At 41.6% G+C, this 17,137-nt stretch overlaps 1 protein-coding gene across 2 annotated transcripts; it reads left to right on the plus strand.

The window, feature by feature from the left end:
* Positions 1-5,833: 5,833 nt before the first annotated feature.
* On the plus strand, positions 5,834-15,599 carry CCNG2 (cyclin G2). Of its 2 annotated transcripts, none has more exons than XM_061191508.1 (8): positions 5,834-6,125; positions 7,110-7,247; positions 7,922-8,059; positions 9,511-9,761; positions 9,959-10,037; positions 10,137-10,235; positions 12,514-12,719; positions 14,209-15,599. In XM_061191508.1, the coding sequence occupies exons 2-8, from the start codon at positions 7,110-7,112 to the stop codon at positions 14,330-14,332; spliced, it is 1,035 nt and encodes a 344-aa protein (XP_061047491.1). In that variant the 5' UTR covers positions 5,834-6,125; the 3' UTR covers positions 14,333-15,599. The 2 variants fall into 2 exon arrangements, with proteins under 2 accessions (XP_061047491.1, XP_061047492.1); XM_061191509.1 differs by lacking the exon at positions 5,834-6,125 and adding an exon at positions 6,902-7,022.
* The last annotated feature ends 1,538 nt before the right edge of the window (positions 15,600-17,137 follow it).

Genomic DNA, 17,137 nt, shown 5'->3' on the forward strand with positions numbered 1-17,137 from the left:
ATTATTCTAGATCATCCAGGTAATTACCCAATGTAATTACAAGGATCTTTATAAGTGGAAAAGGAAGACAGAAGAGTCAGAATTGAGAAAGATTTGAAGAGGCTACGATGCTGGCTTTGAAGATGAAGGAAGGGGCCATGAGCCAAGGAATACAGTGGTGTCTAGAAGCTGGAAAAGGCAAGGAAATATATTTTCCATAGAGCCTCCAGATAGAATGCAGCCCTGCCGACACCTTGATTTTAGCTCAGTGAAACCCATTTCAAACTTGAGACCTCCAGAACTGCAAGATAGTAAATGTGTTGTTTTAAGTTGCTACATCTGTGGTAATTTGTCATAGTAGCAATATGAAACTATTATAGAAGCTATGTGACTGCCAAGCCTGGTTCATAAAATGAGGTACAATGTTCACCCGGTTTTCTTTGAGCGTTGTCACCATGCCATGAAGAAGTAGAAAGACCACGTGGAGAGGCCACCTATGTAGGAGTCCAGCCAGCAGCCTCAGCTGAGGTCCCAGCCCACGGTCAACGTCAACTGCAGACACGTAAGGAATGAGCCACAAGGTGGCTCCAGCTCCAGCCACCATCTGAATGCAACTTCGTGAAAAACCCCGAGCAAGGACTGCTAGCTGAGCTCAGCCAAACCCAGAACTGTGGAAGATGATAATACATTTATTGTTGCTGGTTAAGCCACTAAGTTTTGGGTGATTCATTACCCAGCAATAGATCACTGGAACATGAGGATATGTCAACTTTTTAAAATTTACAATTTTTCTGGATTTGTCCCATTTAAAATAAATATTCACTTTCATATCTAATTTGTATTTCTAAATTCTACTTTTTCCTAGAGAGAACCCCTCCAAACTGTAAAGTTTCAACTCCCCCTCCCCCATCCCCACAAGGGAAAAAAAAAACAACTAGTTCCTGCATGTAGTCATAATTTCTTGTTCAGAATGTGGTTGAAAAACATAATAATATGTGTTATTAAACAGACCTGAGAATCTTGAAATAAAGCAATCTTTATTTTTAGAAGTTAAACCCTCATTCTGAAGATACTTAAAAACAAAAGCAAAATTTAAGCTTATATTACTTGTTCATATCACTTTAAATGCCAATTGCCTTTTCATTTGAGGTGAACATGTAATGCTTTCACAGAAACTAAAAACTTCCTTTAGGAATAAGACAATATATTCAACAGATGTCTTCTAAGTGATTCTTTGCTGACAGTGTCAATTTCCCATAGCACTATGATGTCAAGACAAGACTGGAAGTATTTGACTTAGGTTATGGTTCTTGGGATAAATCATAAAAGAGGAATGTGCTATGTAAATAATAATGTACAGTGTCCCAGAATGCAGCCTGGGCTACTTCAGATATACTTGCCTTGGAACAGACCCACCATTTTCAGATAATCAGCTCTGATTTCAGGAATCGCCACATTCTCAGTTGCACCCCCCTTTGCCGGTCTTTCCACACCTTGTCAGGGCTACTCCATTTATTCCAGTTGACTTTCAGTCTAACAGAAAGAGGTCTGGATACTAAAGTCAAGAGTCAGCCACAGAGGCAAGTGAGCTTTGAGTTCTCGGGTTTCAGAGATAGTTTGCACAAGACTCACTCACTTGCAGGCTAGCAGGGCTGGGAAGGGCTAATCTGGCTGGCTGGAAAAAGCCTTGCTGTGGTCATTCAGAGGGCCTCTACAGTGAAGATAACTCCCTCAATTCCAAAACTGAGTACATCAGCATGTGGGAATGAATATCCCTAACCCTTGCATAAATAAGCTCCCTGAAAGGTGCAACATGCTTCTACCTTTAACAATAACAGCAACAAAATATCTATACCAAAATAGATTAGAATGTTGGATTTGCTATTTCAGATTTGAAGTCTTGTCCATAAGAAAGTCAGAAAGCAGAATATATGAGACGTTCCTTGATTTATTCTCTGATTGCTTGAAGAAAGGAATTAATTGTCTGCCTATAAATTCTCATTCTTTCAAGTTCACGTTCAAAAATGAACCCTTGGTTAAAAAATCTGAATTACTTCAACCCCTGGTTAGGTTATGCTTTCCCTGTTTCTCTCCCTCTGACAAGAATTCCTGTCTCCTTTACAGGTTCTGCTAGTAAGGTTACTCTAAGCACAGGAAGTTTGGGGCTGCAAACCACCCTTAAGAACAGAAAACAGCCTAGGCAGAGAGCTAGAAATAGTGAGCAGAGGGGAAGAGGAAGTGTGGCCTTTCGTCAGCTTTACCCATCCTGATCCTGAGTTTCTTTCCCTTGTAGGGCTGCTTTCCTTTGATGAGGTTAGGGATGATCTCTTCTTGAAGTCACAGCATTGTGAAAGTCCCATCAGCCCAGGAGTACATAGCAAAAGTGCTTTTACACCTGTTTGTACTTAATCTTTACATCAGGTAGAAACAACTACTCCCCGGGGTCTCCCCTCCCCCGGCCATTTGTTTATTTGTATGTTTGCTTTTTCAGATTAGAAAGCTGAGGCTCCTGGGACTTCCCTGGCAGTCCAATGGTTAAGTCTCTGCCCTTCCAAAGCAGGGGACATGGGTTCCATCCCTGGTCTGGGAACTAAGATCCCACATGCTGTGTGGCTTGGCCAAAAGAATTAAAAAAAAAAAAAAAAAAAAGCTAAGGCTCTGGATAAATCAAATTATTCAAGGTATTTGAGGAATTATCTCCAATGAGTAGGAAAGCTGGGACTCAAAGTCAGGTATTTTGATTGCTTGCTGGAGCTTTTGCCCTACACCTCAGATACACCAAGGCATATTCTGGGACTGTGTTTTGTTTATCAATTTTTGTGTCTCTGCCTAGCACCATGCCTGGCATCTAGTGTGTATTCATTAAACGTCTGTTGAATAAAAAGCCAGGGTTTATTATCTAAACCTATCATTTGTGAGGAGGAAGATGATACCTGGAAAGTTTTGTGGGAATTTTGATGCCTTACAAAGTTCAGGGAAGTTGAGTTTAAGGCATTTGGGGCAGCAAGGCAGCAGCCACTTGGGAATGTGTTATTTTCTTTTCAAGGTAGAAGCTTAAGTGTGGGTAGGTTTGAAGGACACTCCTCAGGAGTCGAGGATTCGCTGAATGAAGGCATTGTTTCTGTGTGGCTGTGCTGCTGTTTATTTCCTGCTCTGTGCCCACCTTCTAGTTTCACAGTTTCAGATGTCACTGAGGACAGCTGGTTCCCTGTCAGGCCTCCGTGGGGTTATGGGGGGCAGACTATCACCCAACCCTACTGCACCTCCATCAGCGTGCTGCAGAAGACCAAATATAATGAGATAAGTCCCCTCCAAGCCCTTGTTGGGGACTGCCAGATTTCTGATTCCCTATTTTGTATGCGCACATGATGAAGGAAAATTGCCCTCAAGAGAGCTTAGCAAAGACTGAAAGGCAGCTGACAGGTAAAGGCTGATTAGCCTAGGGGAGAATGTCTTTTTGATACCTAAGACCTACAACTGCACCAAAGTGAGCCAACGTGATAAGGTCAAATAGAGCCTGGAGGAAGGCTGTCATTAAAATTTTTTTAAAAAATTTTTTGAAATTAAAAAAACTAACACACATCCAAAAACCAAAAAGAATCAGCAGAGTCAAAAGAGAAGACTTGCATCATTTTCTCCCCCAGAAGATAATCATTGTTAAAAGGAGGTGTTTTTTTTTTTAAAAAAAGGATGATTTAATTACTGGACCAGTTATTTTTTAATGATTGCTTTCCTTTATCTTAAAAAGACTAAAAACAAGGGGCTCCATATCAGAGAACTTGATCAGTCTTTTCTATACGGAACAGGGTCTGCAAAGAGGAGGAAATTCAACAGCATTTACAAAGCTTTCTTGAGAGAGAACTGCTCATTCAAGAGGCTGCCTGTTAGAAGATACATCAAATAACAATTATAAAATAAATAGTATACATTTTGTAGACCTTTATAACAGTTAGTGATGTAGGCAAAGGCCAATTTCTCCATTTCTTCCTTTTTGTCTTATATCTTTTCTATTATTTAAAAAATCTTCTACCACATAATTTTACATTTCCTTCTTCACATCACTTATTCTGTATCTTATGTTCCTCTTCTACCTTTGCCCTTTTACTTGAAAAAAGTCCCCATCTGTTAATGTAATTTTATTAAATTTCCAAAACCCTGAACAAGGCCACACCTCTCTGAAATAGGAGGATTAGCTCTTTAAGCTGCCCTCCCCCCAGTTGCTCTGTGCTCCAGACATCTATGTCTAGTCCCAGCTAATATGCAAAGGGATCTATTTCTAAAATTCCTTAGCTGCTCTGGAAAAAATAAAAAGCTGTTGTGAAAGCTATGTTACGTGCATATTTTACAAGTAACCAAACAATTTTACAAGTAACCAAACAATTCACAGAAAACATACAGAAGGGCAGAAAAGAGAAATCAGTTCCTTAGGGCTAATTATTTAGAGTAGAACTCGAGAAAGTGTTATTTACCGATTTGCATATTTAGCAGATGGCCAGCGAGGAACTGAAGCAAGAGAAAGTAAAGAAAATAACTATAAACGTTGGAGGAGAGCCTCTTACATCCCCCAAAGATATTCCACGTGAAATTTTCTCCGGCCTAAGGCACTCTTTGCTTTGCTTTTTGCCCCGCCTCAGGAGAGGTGTCGCCTCTTAATAACAACTCTGTAATGGACAATAAATGATAATTTATGGGTGACCAAGGACCAAGAAGCCTCTCTGAGTCTTCATTAAAACAACAGTACAAGTACAACCTCAGGAGGTAGGCTATTATTAGATGTTTACTTGCCATCGTCAATGTGCACAGGTAATTTTTTGTTTTTAAAAGTCCCTTTATTGAATATTTATTTTTATTACGGAAAAATTTCAAGGTACACAAAAGTAGAAAGAATAGTATAACAAACCCTCCTGTATCCATCACCCAGTTTCAACAACTCTTTTTGCCAATCTTGTTTCACAGTTCCTCTCCATTTTTTTTTTTCCTTTTGGTCGGTAAACTTAAAAGCAAATACAAAGATGATAGCATTTTACTCGTAAATATTTCAGTAAGCACCCCGAAAATTTTACAATAACTTGACTGGTTATCGCAAAATTGACCTGCAGAACAAAATAAAGAAGGAGCGTAGAAAACCCTCCCGTTGTGGAAGAAGTTGTCACAAAGGTTATCTAGCTGTTCTAGCTCTTCGGAGGTGAGAACCAAACGTGGTATTCCCTTGGGACCGCGCCGGGGGTGGGGGTGGGGTGGGGGGGCGGTGCTGGTGATGGCGGTGGGAAGGTACAGACCCAGGGGCAGGTTAGTGAATTTCTCCGAAGTGGTCCACCCAGGCATGCGCAATCCAGACACCAGAGTTGCTAAGGCCCTGAGGCAGATAGAAGCGCAGGATACAGTGAAAACCAATCAGAGGGATCAAAGGATAATCAGTTAGCCAATCCGGATTCGAGACTGAATCAGCGCTTCAGTATCCTGCTCGCCCCCACCGATATCCAATCGGGGAGCCCGCTACTTTGGGCGGACTTTTCAAAACAGCGAAAACAAAACAAATCGGGGACCTTTAAAAGGTGCAATGCTACCAGAAACTATCTCCTTCCGCCCCTCACGCCTATCACTCCCTTTCCTTCCTCCATAGGATCAATAGAGGAATAAAGCCGTGCCCACATTCCATCCTCCTCCTTGGAAGGGAGGAGTGGCTCAGTAAAGCAAAGGCGAGCTGAGGAGGCCACAAAGCTGGCTGGAGACATACACTTAGGAGAGGGACTCTTTTTCAAAGTCTGTTGAGGAGGCAGCGGATCCCTCCGCGGGGAGTCACGTGCCCCGCCCCCTTGGGGGCGTCGGAAACTCAAAACAAAAACAAGGGGTTTTGTTGGGGCTTCCGCGGTGGTGGCGGCGTCAGCGGCGGTGGAACCCATAGTGGCGCAAGGCTAGAGGGACCGGCGCAGCGCCCCAGCCGGAGGGTGGGCGCGCGGGGAGCGGGATGAAGCCGGGGCTGTGAAGCCGAGGCGGCGGTGGCAGGGGGGAAGGGTCGGATGCCGGTCGGGGGCACCACTGAGGCGGCGGGTCCCTGACCTCGGAGACAGGTCTGGACGTCCCCGCCGCGCCCAGTCCCATCCGACCGTGACGCCGCGGGCCGGTGGAGGCGCGGCTCCAGCACGGTGAGTGGGCCCACCCGGGACCGCGGAGCTTCTTTGTTCATGGTCGGGACTGCGAGGAGCGATGTCAGAGTGCCCACCCCTCAGCTTGGGGAGCGATTCCGGTCCTGCCCTCAGCCCTGGGGCAGTGGGCGCCCAGAGGCGGAGAGATACTGATGCAATGGATGGATGGAGGGTCGAGAAGGCTGAAAACAGTTCTTTGGTGTCCCCCCTCCCTCATTTTGTCACGGTGGCTCGCTGGGGTGGTTCTTCTTGGATTGACAGCCCCGGGTCTCCGCAGAGTTGCGGAATCAGGGCATCGGTGGATGGAAGGGTATTGTCTGGGCACGGGGCGGGCTGGATTTCTGTCCCCAGACCCCGATCGCGTGGGCCGCGCCACCCCAGCGCTCTCTGGGACCTAGGTCTCTGCCACTCGGGTTTTGTTCAGAGGAGGCGCTGCCGAAGCGGATGGGGAAGGCTTAGGGGCTGGACTCCAGCGAGAGGGGCTTCTGGAGCTGGGCTCCGCGGGAGGGGCGGGGCTCGGGAGTCTCCTCCCTCCGGTTCTTTGTTCAGTCGCGAGACTTTCCCCTCCCCCCACGTTGTGCAAAGCCCCTACCTCCCGGACCCGCTGCTCTCGGAGCCCCCGGTGCGTTCCACTGGGCAGAAACCCCTCCCCCCGGGACTTCAGGTGGGGCGGACCGTCCGGACACCGCCGCCAGAGGACAGTTTCCTGTTTGTGAAACGGCTGGGAGACCGGGGCTGGCCGGTCTGACCCAGCGCTAGCCGGCGGACGTGACCACGGCCCCTCCCCCTGCCACACCTCCCTGGCGGTCGGGGAGGATTGCTGCGGGGTTCGGCTGGACGTGACTGGTGCCCTCACCCGCTTTTCTCCAGGGTGTGCTGGGGCGCCTCTCGCTGGAGGTATTGGCCCCAGCTCTTTTGTGCTTCCCCCCTCCCCCCTCTCCCCTCCAGGATACATTCTAACTGTGTGTGGTGTCTTTGCTACAGATGAAGGATTTGGGGGCAGAGTACTTGGCCGGTCGTGAAGGCGTCCAGCTCTTCGGATTGTTGAACCTCTACCTAGAACAGGAACAGAGATTCCAACCTCGAGAAAAAGGGCTGAGCTTGATCGAGGCTACCCCGGAGGTAAGTCCCAGGAAAGATAACTTGCTCTAGGCGCTGACACGGCTTGGGGAGATAACTTTAAATTTTTTTTTTTTTTTTTTTTTAGTTGAATCTAGACTAAAGGCTGCAAAGTTTCTTAAGACCACAAGTGGTCGTCCTAGAGTACTAAGATAAATCTTAATTCAGGGTCATGCTTTTGTTTCTTAGCAAAAATGAGAGTGATACTAAATCTAGGGAAGTGTGGCTTCAAATGTGGCACTCCCCAGCCTGCAGCTTCAGGGTGGGAGACTCCCTGGGAATTGAGCAGGTCATTTGTGGAAATACCCTCTGCCTATGCAATACTTCTGTATAGTAGGCTCTTAAGTGATTTTTTTTTTTTTTAAAGAAAACAAGCAAGGAACCTTCTAGATGTCCATTACAAGGGAATTGAATTATATTTGCTCTTATCCTCTGGAAGTGTGGCAACAGTTTGCTTTATATTGAATTGCTGAATGTCTTTTATGATGTATATTTTTAAAAAGCAGTGTTGTGTACACATTTTGTATTTGAAAAACTGTAGTGCTTTGGTTAAGTGATAGTCCCCCATATTCTTGAAGATTCAGGGGAAAAAATTACCTTATTTGAATCTAACTCTGTGTATTGTCCATTCTAGTTCTAAGACAATCATAAACTTTGGCTCTTGGTTTTTGTTGCAGAATGATAACACTTTGTGTCCAAGATTGAGAAATGCCAAAGTAGAAGATTTAAGGAGTTTAACCAACTTTTTTGGATCTTGCACTGAAACTTTTGTCCTGGCTGTCAATATTTTGGACAGATTCTTGGCTCTTATGAAGGTATTTCATCGTTTTTATAAATAAAACTTCATTTTTTTATACCCAGTGCCTAGCACGATGCCTAGAATACAAGGATTCAGTAAATATTTGGCAAATGAATGTAATTATGTCACTATACATAAACATTTTTAATATTTGGAATTGTGATCTTTAGTCCAGATTAAGAGACTACAAAAGTAAGCGTATTACTGTATCTTAAGTTAGGTTTTCCTGTACCTCTTACATACCTTCTCTTTAAAGATGTGAAAAAATGAAGACTACTGTTTTTTTAGGTGTTTCTATATACATAGCTCTCAAAATAAGGTTTTCATATTTTCATCTTCCGTTATGTTTCTGTTGAGCCTAGGTGTTTTTAAACACGTGAAACGTGGCAAATGGAAGTATAGCAGTATGTTAAAGGTGACCTATTGCCTTCACTATGAGAAATCTTTTCCAAGCAGGGAGCCACTGTCTTATTAACAATTACCAGCAAGTCATATGATATCACTTATATGTGGAATCCAAAATATGACACAAATGAACCTATTAGTGAAACAGAAACAGAATCAGGGACATAGAGAATAGACTTGGTGGTTGCCAGGGGGAGGGGTGTGGGAGAGGGTAGGAGTGGGAGTTTGGGATTAGCAGATGCAAACTGGTACGTATAGAATGGATAAACAACAAGGTCCTACTGTATGGCACAGGGAACTATATTCGATATCCTGTGGTAAACCATAATGGAAAAGAATATGAAAAAGAATGTGTATATATATGTATAACTGAGTCACTTTGCTGTACAGCAGTAATTAAATTGTAATTCAACTATACTTCAATAAAAAATAAATTAAAAAAAAACCCAATTACCAGTAACTGTTAAATGTGGTGATACTTCTGCCAGTAGGATTGCTGTCAGCTGCTGGGTCAGTTTTCAGGGCACTGAAAAGGGAAGCCATCTGTCCATGGCAGCTTGTACATAAGCTCTACTCTGCTCATCTGATGCAATATCTCTCTTGGGGAAATTTGCAGTGAAGTATGGGATGATTCTTAAGTAGATAAGAAGATACAAAGATGAATGTATTATTTTTATATCCAAAGAAGTATATTTTCTTGGTGTTGGAAGGCTTAATTTATTTTGGGGGAGGTTGTACTATTATGAATTTCATAAGTTTGAAATATAATGTATAACTCTGTGAGAAACCTAGCTTTTGAACTTGCATTAACAATTTTTACCTGCATTTAAATTAAGTAATTTAAATGCTCAAAATGTCTTTTTTGTTTTTTAAAGGGAGGTTAAGACAGCTTAAAACGTAAAAACGATTAAGTATAACTGTGTGTAAGGGTAAGTACAGGGAAGCAGCTTGATTGTGTTCTGTCTTAAGAATAGAGGCTCATTACAATATTCTTTTAAGTGTCTGCTTTGCTAAGTTAAAGTGACAATTGTTGGAAGAAATCTTTTGTTCTTTGTTTTTCAGGTGAAACCTAAACATTTGTCTTGCATTGGAGTGTGTTGTTTTTTGCTGGCTGCTAGAATAGTTGAAGAAGAATGCAATATTCCGTCTACTCTTGATGTAATCCGGATTAGCCAATGTAAATGTACTGCTTCTGACATAAAACGGATGGAAAAAATAATTTCAGAAAAATTGCACTATGAATTGGAAGCTACTACTGCCTTAAACTTTTTGCACTTATACCATACTATAGTACTTTGTCATACTTCAGAAAGGTCAGTGAGATTAAAAATTAAGATTTTCTACTTCAGCATTGCTATAAGTAACAGTAAAGAATTAGAACGCTAGTGAAATTTATGTTTTTACCTGCTCCAAACTTTCAGCTTGGACTTTTAATGACAAATGCTTAGAATTGTTTAAATCTTTAGAAGTTTAATAAATAAATATTTTGTTCTTTCTTTTCATTGTATAGGAAAGAAATACTGAGCCTTGATAAACTGGAAGCTCAGCTGAAAGCTTGCTGCTGCAGACTTATCTTTTCAAAAGCAAAAGTAAGTCAATTTCTTTCTTATATATATCTCACAGTTTGTTTTTTCCCCCGCAGTTTCTGTTTTGAATTTAAAAAATTATTTTTCTTTTTTTTCTTGTAGCCATCTGTATTAGCTTTGTGCCTTCTCAATTTGGAAGTAGAAACTTTGAAATCCATTGAATTATTGGAAATTCTCCTGCTTGTTAAAAAACATTCCAAGGTAAATATCTTCAGAACTTATTCTTTAAAGCAAGTTTCTTCCTAGTGTTTTATTTTATTTTTTCTGTGGTGACTTAATCATTAAGTAACACTTTATGGGGCTCTTAACTTTTACTCATTTATTCTTGTATCTTAAGTGTTGATGTTCTACAAATGCAGCTTCAACCCAGACAGTGTTAAGCTGGAAGGGAACCCGGTCACTTAGGCTAGCTTCTTTCCGCGTTTAGACATCCCTTCTGTAGTCTTCTTGCCAGTTGGTAATACAGCGGTCTACATTGCCCCATGCACATTGTTCTAAAATGCGTATTAAGGGCTTCCCTGGTGGCGCAGTGGTTAGGAATCCTCCTGCCAATGCAGGGGACACGGGTTCGAGCCCTGGTCCAGGAGGATCCCACATGCCGCGGAGCAACTAAGCCCATGCGCCACACTGCTGAGCCTGTGCTCTAGAGCCCACGAGCCGCAACTACTGAGCCCGTGCTCCGCAATGAGAAGCCACCGCAATGGGAAGCCCGTGCCCTGCAACGAAGAGTAGCCCCCACTTGCCACAGCTAAAGAAAGCCTGTGTGCAGCAGCAAAGACCCAACACAGCCAAAAATAAATAAATAAATTTATTAAAAATAAATAAAATGCATATTAAGAAGTAGAGTTAGTAAATGCACGAATAGCATCCCATTACATCTGTAGGCTAATCATCGTCCCTTTAGTAGCATTACCAAGATAACATCAGCTATGTTTTTCTTTGAAACTCCTTTGTCAGGCCAGCCTGGTAAGTTTTTTCAGTCATAAAGAGGTGTAAACCAAACATAAGCACAGTCCTTTTTCTTAAACTGATAGTCTAGTTGGAGAAGTATGGAACTGAACACGAAGCAGGGTGTTCTGTCATTTACTGTTCTGTGTCGCGGTCCCGTAGGGTCTGTGTCTCTAAGCATAGGGAATACTTTGGGATGTGGTTAGCAGGGAAGGAGGGTAGACCGTGAGAGGCACAGTGACTGGGAACCTGGTTCGGGCAGCAGAGGCTCGCAGCCAGGAAGCTGGTGGACTAGAAGGGTGTGGGAAATCATTTTGGGGTTGGTTTGTAGATAGAATATCCAGGTGATGGTCACAGGCAGGAGGAAGTACACCCAACTCAGTGGTTTTTAGAGGCCAAGCATGGAAATGAGGCAAGGAGTCACGAATGACCAAGATTTGGACCTAATGGTGGAGAGAATATTGGTACCATTGAGGGAAATTGGAGAGAAGTTAATTGTGATCAAAGAAGTATGATTTTAGGTACTTGTATACCTTTCAGATAGGTAGATGTCTAGCAGATACTTGGCAGTCTGGACTAAAAACTCCAGATAAATTATAGTTGGAGATTGAGATTAGCAATTTCCCATGAGGAAGTAATAGTTGAAACCATAAGAAATTCTTGGGAGTCCTTTGCTTAGGGGTTGATTAAAACTCTGGGTTTTCAGTGTTGGCAGTTTCCCCACGTAGGGGATGTAGGAGGTGATGTCAGGAGAATAAGAGAGTGATAGAAGCCAGGCTGCCAGGGGATTAAGATGTGACTGGATTAGGTGGAAATGGAGGCCAAGATGATATAAAATCATCATCTGTTTTGTGGTCAAGTACATGCAACGTGAAGCATTTTGTTTTAATACATAACTTCCAGCTTTTGTTTTAAGCACGAATTTACTAGTTTGAATCTAAACCTTTTATAATAATGTCATTTGGAAACATCTTCGGTGAAAATTGATTCCATGAAATAAATTGGGGCACTCCCCAGTGGTGGAGGAACTGTGCCCTTCTGGGGGAATTCCTCTTCTCTCACATTGCCAACTTCTCCATTTGCATATGTCTGGTGTCTTAATGTAAATGAGTATTTTAGCAATCCAAGTAATGCTATGTTACAGAAACGTAAATTATGTTAAATTCCTTTGCATTGCGACTATCAAAGTATATACTTGATAATTGATTTATTAACAGACCTAGTGTTTTTAGGTTAGTGTGCTTTCTTAAGATAGGCAGAGTATTCTCTGTATTGAATCCTATGTAAATGGTTTATACCTGTGGTGCTTCTTCCCTAAAGCAGTGGTTACCAGATTTTGACTGCACATTAGAATCACCTGGGGAGCTTTAAAAAACCTTGATGCCCAGATGACACCTCATATCAATTAAATAAGAGTATCTGAGGGTGGGAGCCAGGCATCAGTATTTTTTAAGGATCGCAGGGTGATTCCAAGGTGCGGCAAGGTTTGGGAACCGCTGTCGTAACCTCTTCATTTAAATATTTTTTTCAGGTTAATGACTCCGAGTTTGTTTACTGGAGGGAGTTAGTTTCTAAATGCCTAGCTGAATATTCTTCTCCTGAATGTTGCAAACCAGATCTTAAGAAGTTGGTTTGGATTGTTTCAAGGCGCACAGCCCAGAACCTCCACAATAGCTACTATAGTGTTCCTGAGTTGCCCACAATACCGGAGGTGGGGTGTTTTGATGAAAGTGAAAGGTAAGCAGGTTCCTTGACTAATGAGACTTCCCCAGACTAAATGTTACTGATGTTTGTGTATCAGAGCCCTTACCTCTGATAGCATCATTTCTTTGGGTAAGAAAATTAACCAGAAATAGTTTTATTAAACTAGGCAATAGTTTGGAAGTGTACCCCCCTCTCCCCACTTTTTTTCTTTATTAAAAAACAACAACAGGGGCTTCCCTGGTGGCGCAGTGGTTAAGAATCCACCTGCCAGTGCAGGGGACACGGGTTTGAGCCCTGGTCCGGGAAGATCCCACATGCCACGGAGCAACTAAGCCCATGCACCACAACTACTGAGCCTGCGCTCTAGAGCCCGTGAGCCACAACTACCGAAGCCCATGCTCCTAGAGCCTGTGCTCTGCAACAAGAGAAGCCACCGCTGTGAGAAGCCCGCACACTGAAACGAAGAGTAGCCCCCGCTCACCGCAACTAGAGAAAGCCCGCGTGCAGCAACGAAGACCCAACACAGCCAAAAAATACATAAATAAAATAAAAATTAAACAAAACAACAACAACAACAAAAACCAGCATCCTATACGTCATTACCTCCCCGGGACTTATAACTGGAAGTTTGTACCTTTTGACCACCTTCACCTACCACCCCCTCCCCCCAACTCCGGCAACTACCCATCTGTTCTCTGCATCTGTGAGTTCTGTTTTGTGTTTTCAGATTCCACATATAAGTGAGATCATACAGTATTTGTTGTTCTCTGACTTATTTCACTCCTCCTGTTTAAAAAAACTGGTTGTTTCGCATCTTCTTTGCTTTTTGAAATACAGTTTAGTTAAAAAAACAGCATTCTGGGTTTTTTAACATTAGTATGAATTTCTAAAATGGTCCTATGGAAAGAGGCTGCGGGTTAAATGACTGGAAAGTAAAGGGAACTACCACCACTGATGCGGCAGAGTTCTGTAGAGATTTTTAGTTTTGTCAAATGCCGTTGTCTTATTCAGAGTTTATTTTTGTTAGTAAAGTGAATTATTTAATTTTATTGAATTTCACTGTTTTATGCTGTAGGGAGAAGAGACCATAAGTTCCATTTTCCTAGCTCGTTGGTTTCTTAGTTTGATATTTGAGAAGTTCAGTGATGCAATTATTGATGCAAGAAAGACATCAAAACCATATGATAGGAGATCTTTGTCATTAGTTTGCGTTTATTGGATTTAAATACTTAGAATTCTATAGTTAGTTGCTGACAGAGTTATTACTTGGTACAAGAATAATAGTTTGGCAAGTGGTAATTTGTTTAAACCTCTTAAGCAAATCTGTATTTTCTAAGGAGATTACAATACACTTCATTTTAGGAAGTCCTTCTAAGTTAAATTTTGTCTCTGTAGAGCTTAAATTTTGAATGTAAAAATCCTGAGACTAGAGCTACTTGTTCAGCAGTTTAATTTTGCCTGTATGACCTTTAAATGTGTTTTAAATGATGGGATCCTTCTCTCTGTCTCTTTTTCCTTTTAGCGAGGACTCCTGTGAAGATATGAGTTGTGGAGAAGAGAGCCTCAGCAGCTCCCCTCACGGTGATCAGGAGTGCACGTTCTTCTTCAGCTTCAAAGTGGCACAGACACTGTGCTTTCCGTCTTAGAAATCTCATTGTTCTGGGTCCAAAATTAAAGTGTGTGTACAGGTTTCAAAGCAATAAATGGGGGAGTAGGTAGTTTCCTGGTGCAGCCCCCATCTAGGCAGGAATTGCGTAGACTCTGGAATACCTACCTTCTATTTATTATTCAGATCAGATCTGGCCTATTTTCATATTTAATCCTAAGCCATCAAATGGGTTAGTGCCTCTTAAACAATTAACAATACTTCAGACATTGGCACTTTATTTTTCTCCTTGATCTTTAGCTACGTGGGGGAGGAGGGAAGGTGCTGATACCTTCAATTTATTACTTTTCAAGAAGATTTTTAAAGATGAATAGTGTAGCTTCAACTTTTTTATAAAGCCTTCAGGTGTCTTTATTGAAACAGATTGGGAGCGTGCAAGTGCTTCCTTTGCAGGGACAATGGATAATCCTTTGATGGTTTATCTCAGATCTCTCTCTCTCCCCCCCATTCTCAGAGCAGAGAATATACTCTTAAATGTCAAAAACCTTTTTTTTGTTGTTTTTTTGTTTTTTTAAATGATCAGTGTTCTATCTGATGCAGACTCTAGAAACTTAGGAATTATAATGTTGACATTTCTGTGAATTTTAGTATGTAATATCTTCATTTCTTTGAGGTTTCTGCCAAAACAGAAATAAGCAACAGACTAGGGTTGTTGGATAGTTGCATTCCTAATGCCTAAGTGTTGTCAGACTATAGTATTATTTTAATGTTTTTAAAACAATCCATAATCTAGTTTTGCATGTACCTGTATGAGAGCAGTGCAGCAAGTTGAACAGAACTAGGTAACTATGGAATTGATAAATGTTGATCTAGTAGCACATTTTGTCTCATTTTCTTCTATTAAAAAAGTCTGCATGATTACATTGTATTTCCTTTGTGATTCACGTTTCAAAAATAATGGTATTGTACATGGGTGCCAAGACTGAATATGAAGTGTAAAAAAAAAAAAAACCTAAGTGTTTGTAGTAGTATAGTTTTAAGCGTATCTGTGTGGTGGTACAGCCATAAGAATAGGGGTTTATAAACTCTGTACACATGAGATTTAGTACAGAGAATTTTTTTAAACTTTATAAACTGTATATAAAAATGTAAATCTTTAAAAATGTACATAAAAATCCTGTATTTTTTTACCGTGTGTGTGATAGTCTAGTCATTGCATGTAAATATAATTTATTGTGTATTCTGTATTATAAATCATATAACGATGACTTACTTTTTTATTGGTAAGTCAGCATCCATTGGATGTTTTTTGAAGTGAATCTTTTTGAAGTAATAATAGATTACAACTCAAAATAAAAATATTAATGAATTGTACTCCTTGTTTGCAGTCACATTTTAATTTTTAACTTTTTGGTGAAAAAGAAAAGGTGCTTGCTGTATTTCAGAGGGGAGGCTTGAAGTGAGGCTGGAGCGCCTCCAGGATAAGCCCTGTCTCTGGTTACCAGGAGTCCTCCAGGTAGTATTTCCTCACTGCAGTTTGGCCCTGAGCCTTGGAGATGCTGCAAGTGAACCTGTCACTGGAGAGTTGACCTCTCTCGGAGGTGTACTCATATTAAAAGAGTGACATATTAACCTGAATGCCTATTAGTTTATAACGAAAGCCAAAAGGTATCAAGTAGACCAGAATACTCACGTTGGCAGGTTAGTACAGTTTCTCTCTCTGCAGACAAGCCAAATTCTCTTCAGAAGGTCGCTTGGTGAATAAGCACTAGGGGAGTTAGCTTTGACTGGACCTTGCCAGCCTCTAGCTCTTTGGATCTTTTTTCCCAAGCTTTAGGCTTGATCTGCAAGTGGTGGCCTCCACCACCCTTTATTTTTTTTTTTTGGCATGGGTTTCCCTATCTAGTTTAGTTTTGTAGACCTTTGTTTCCTCTAGTTGGTTAGAAAATGAGATATACAGAATATGGTTTTCACGTTAATACCTCTTCTCCCCTGGCAATAGGGACATGTTTTCCTACCCTCCTAGTGGAGAATCTGCTTGAATGACCCTCCCTCTCTTATTAAGCAATTTTGGCAAATAGTAGACAATATATTCTGCTTTCAGATTTTGATTTGTTGAGCTGTAAAAGTTATTTGTGGCTTTGCAAGTCTTGAACCCTCTTCAGTTGTTCTAGGGTTTTATTGCTTTTCTTACTACGTGGTCTTTCTGTGTGAATCTGTCCACATGTGACTTCATCTGTTCTCCTTTCTGGTTTTCATTGTATTTAGACCCTTTTCCCGAACTCCCAACCTATTTTATTCAAAACTGGTCGTCCCACTTGGAAGTTTCTGATTACGCCCAAACCTGCTCTTCCTGTGTGTCTGTTTTGAGAGTAGGTATTCCATCTACTCAAGCCGGAAACTTAGGTGATTTCCTCATTTCTTCTTGCCTGCTACCTCCGGCCTGGAGGTCACCATTTATCATTTATACTGTGTATCTACTCTGTCTCCACTTTTCTGCCACTGGCTTGGCTCAGACCTGTTGTCTATTAGCAGGGTTACTATTGTACAATATCCTAATCATCTCTCAGTCTCCAGGCTTACTTCTGATCCCCTTGCTGCCTGGATAGCCTTTTGAAATATGCAAAACTTTAAAAAATATGCAAATTTGATTGTCTCTCCTGAAAAGTTATTCAGTAGGTACCTCTCAATCAGGATAAAGTCTATATAGTGACATAAAAGTCTCTTCCTAATCAGAACATGGCACCTTTCTCTGGTCTTTCTTTTCCTTGCCATTTCCTAGAGCTATAAAATGTGTATTAAAAAAAGGTAACTGGCAGCTATGTGGAAGATGGAGCAGGTAGAG

The sequence above is a fragment of the Eubalaena glacialis genome, chromosome 5 (genome assembly GCF_028564815.1).
Source record: "Eubalaena glacialis isolate mEubGla1 chromosome 5, mEubGla1.1.hap2.+ XY, whole genome shotgun sequence".
Taxonomy (NCBI): domain Eukaryota; kingdom Metazoa; phylum Chordata; class Mammalia; order Artiodactyla; family Balaenidae; genus Eubalaena; species Eubalaena glacialis.

Coding starts and splice junctions, on each gene's coding strand:
- CCNG2 (XM_061191508.1), top strand. CDS start 7,110: ATGAAGGATTTGGGGGCAGAGTACTTGGCCGGTCGTGAAGGCGTCCAG. Junction 7,248..7,921: donor TGATCGAGGCTACCCCGGAG/GTAAGTCCCAGG, acceptor TTTTTGTTGCAG/AATGATAACACTTTGTGTCC. Junction 8,060..9,510: donor GATTCTTGGCTCTTATGAAG/GTATTTCATCGT, acceptor TTTGTTTTTCAG/GTGAAACCTAAACATTTGTC.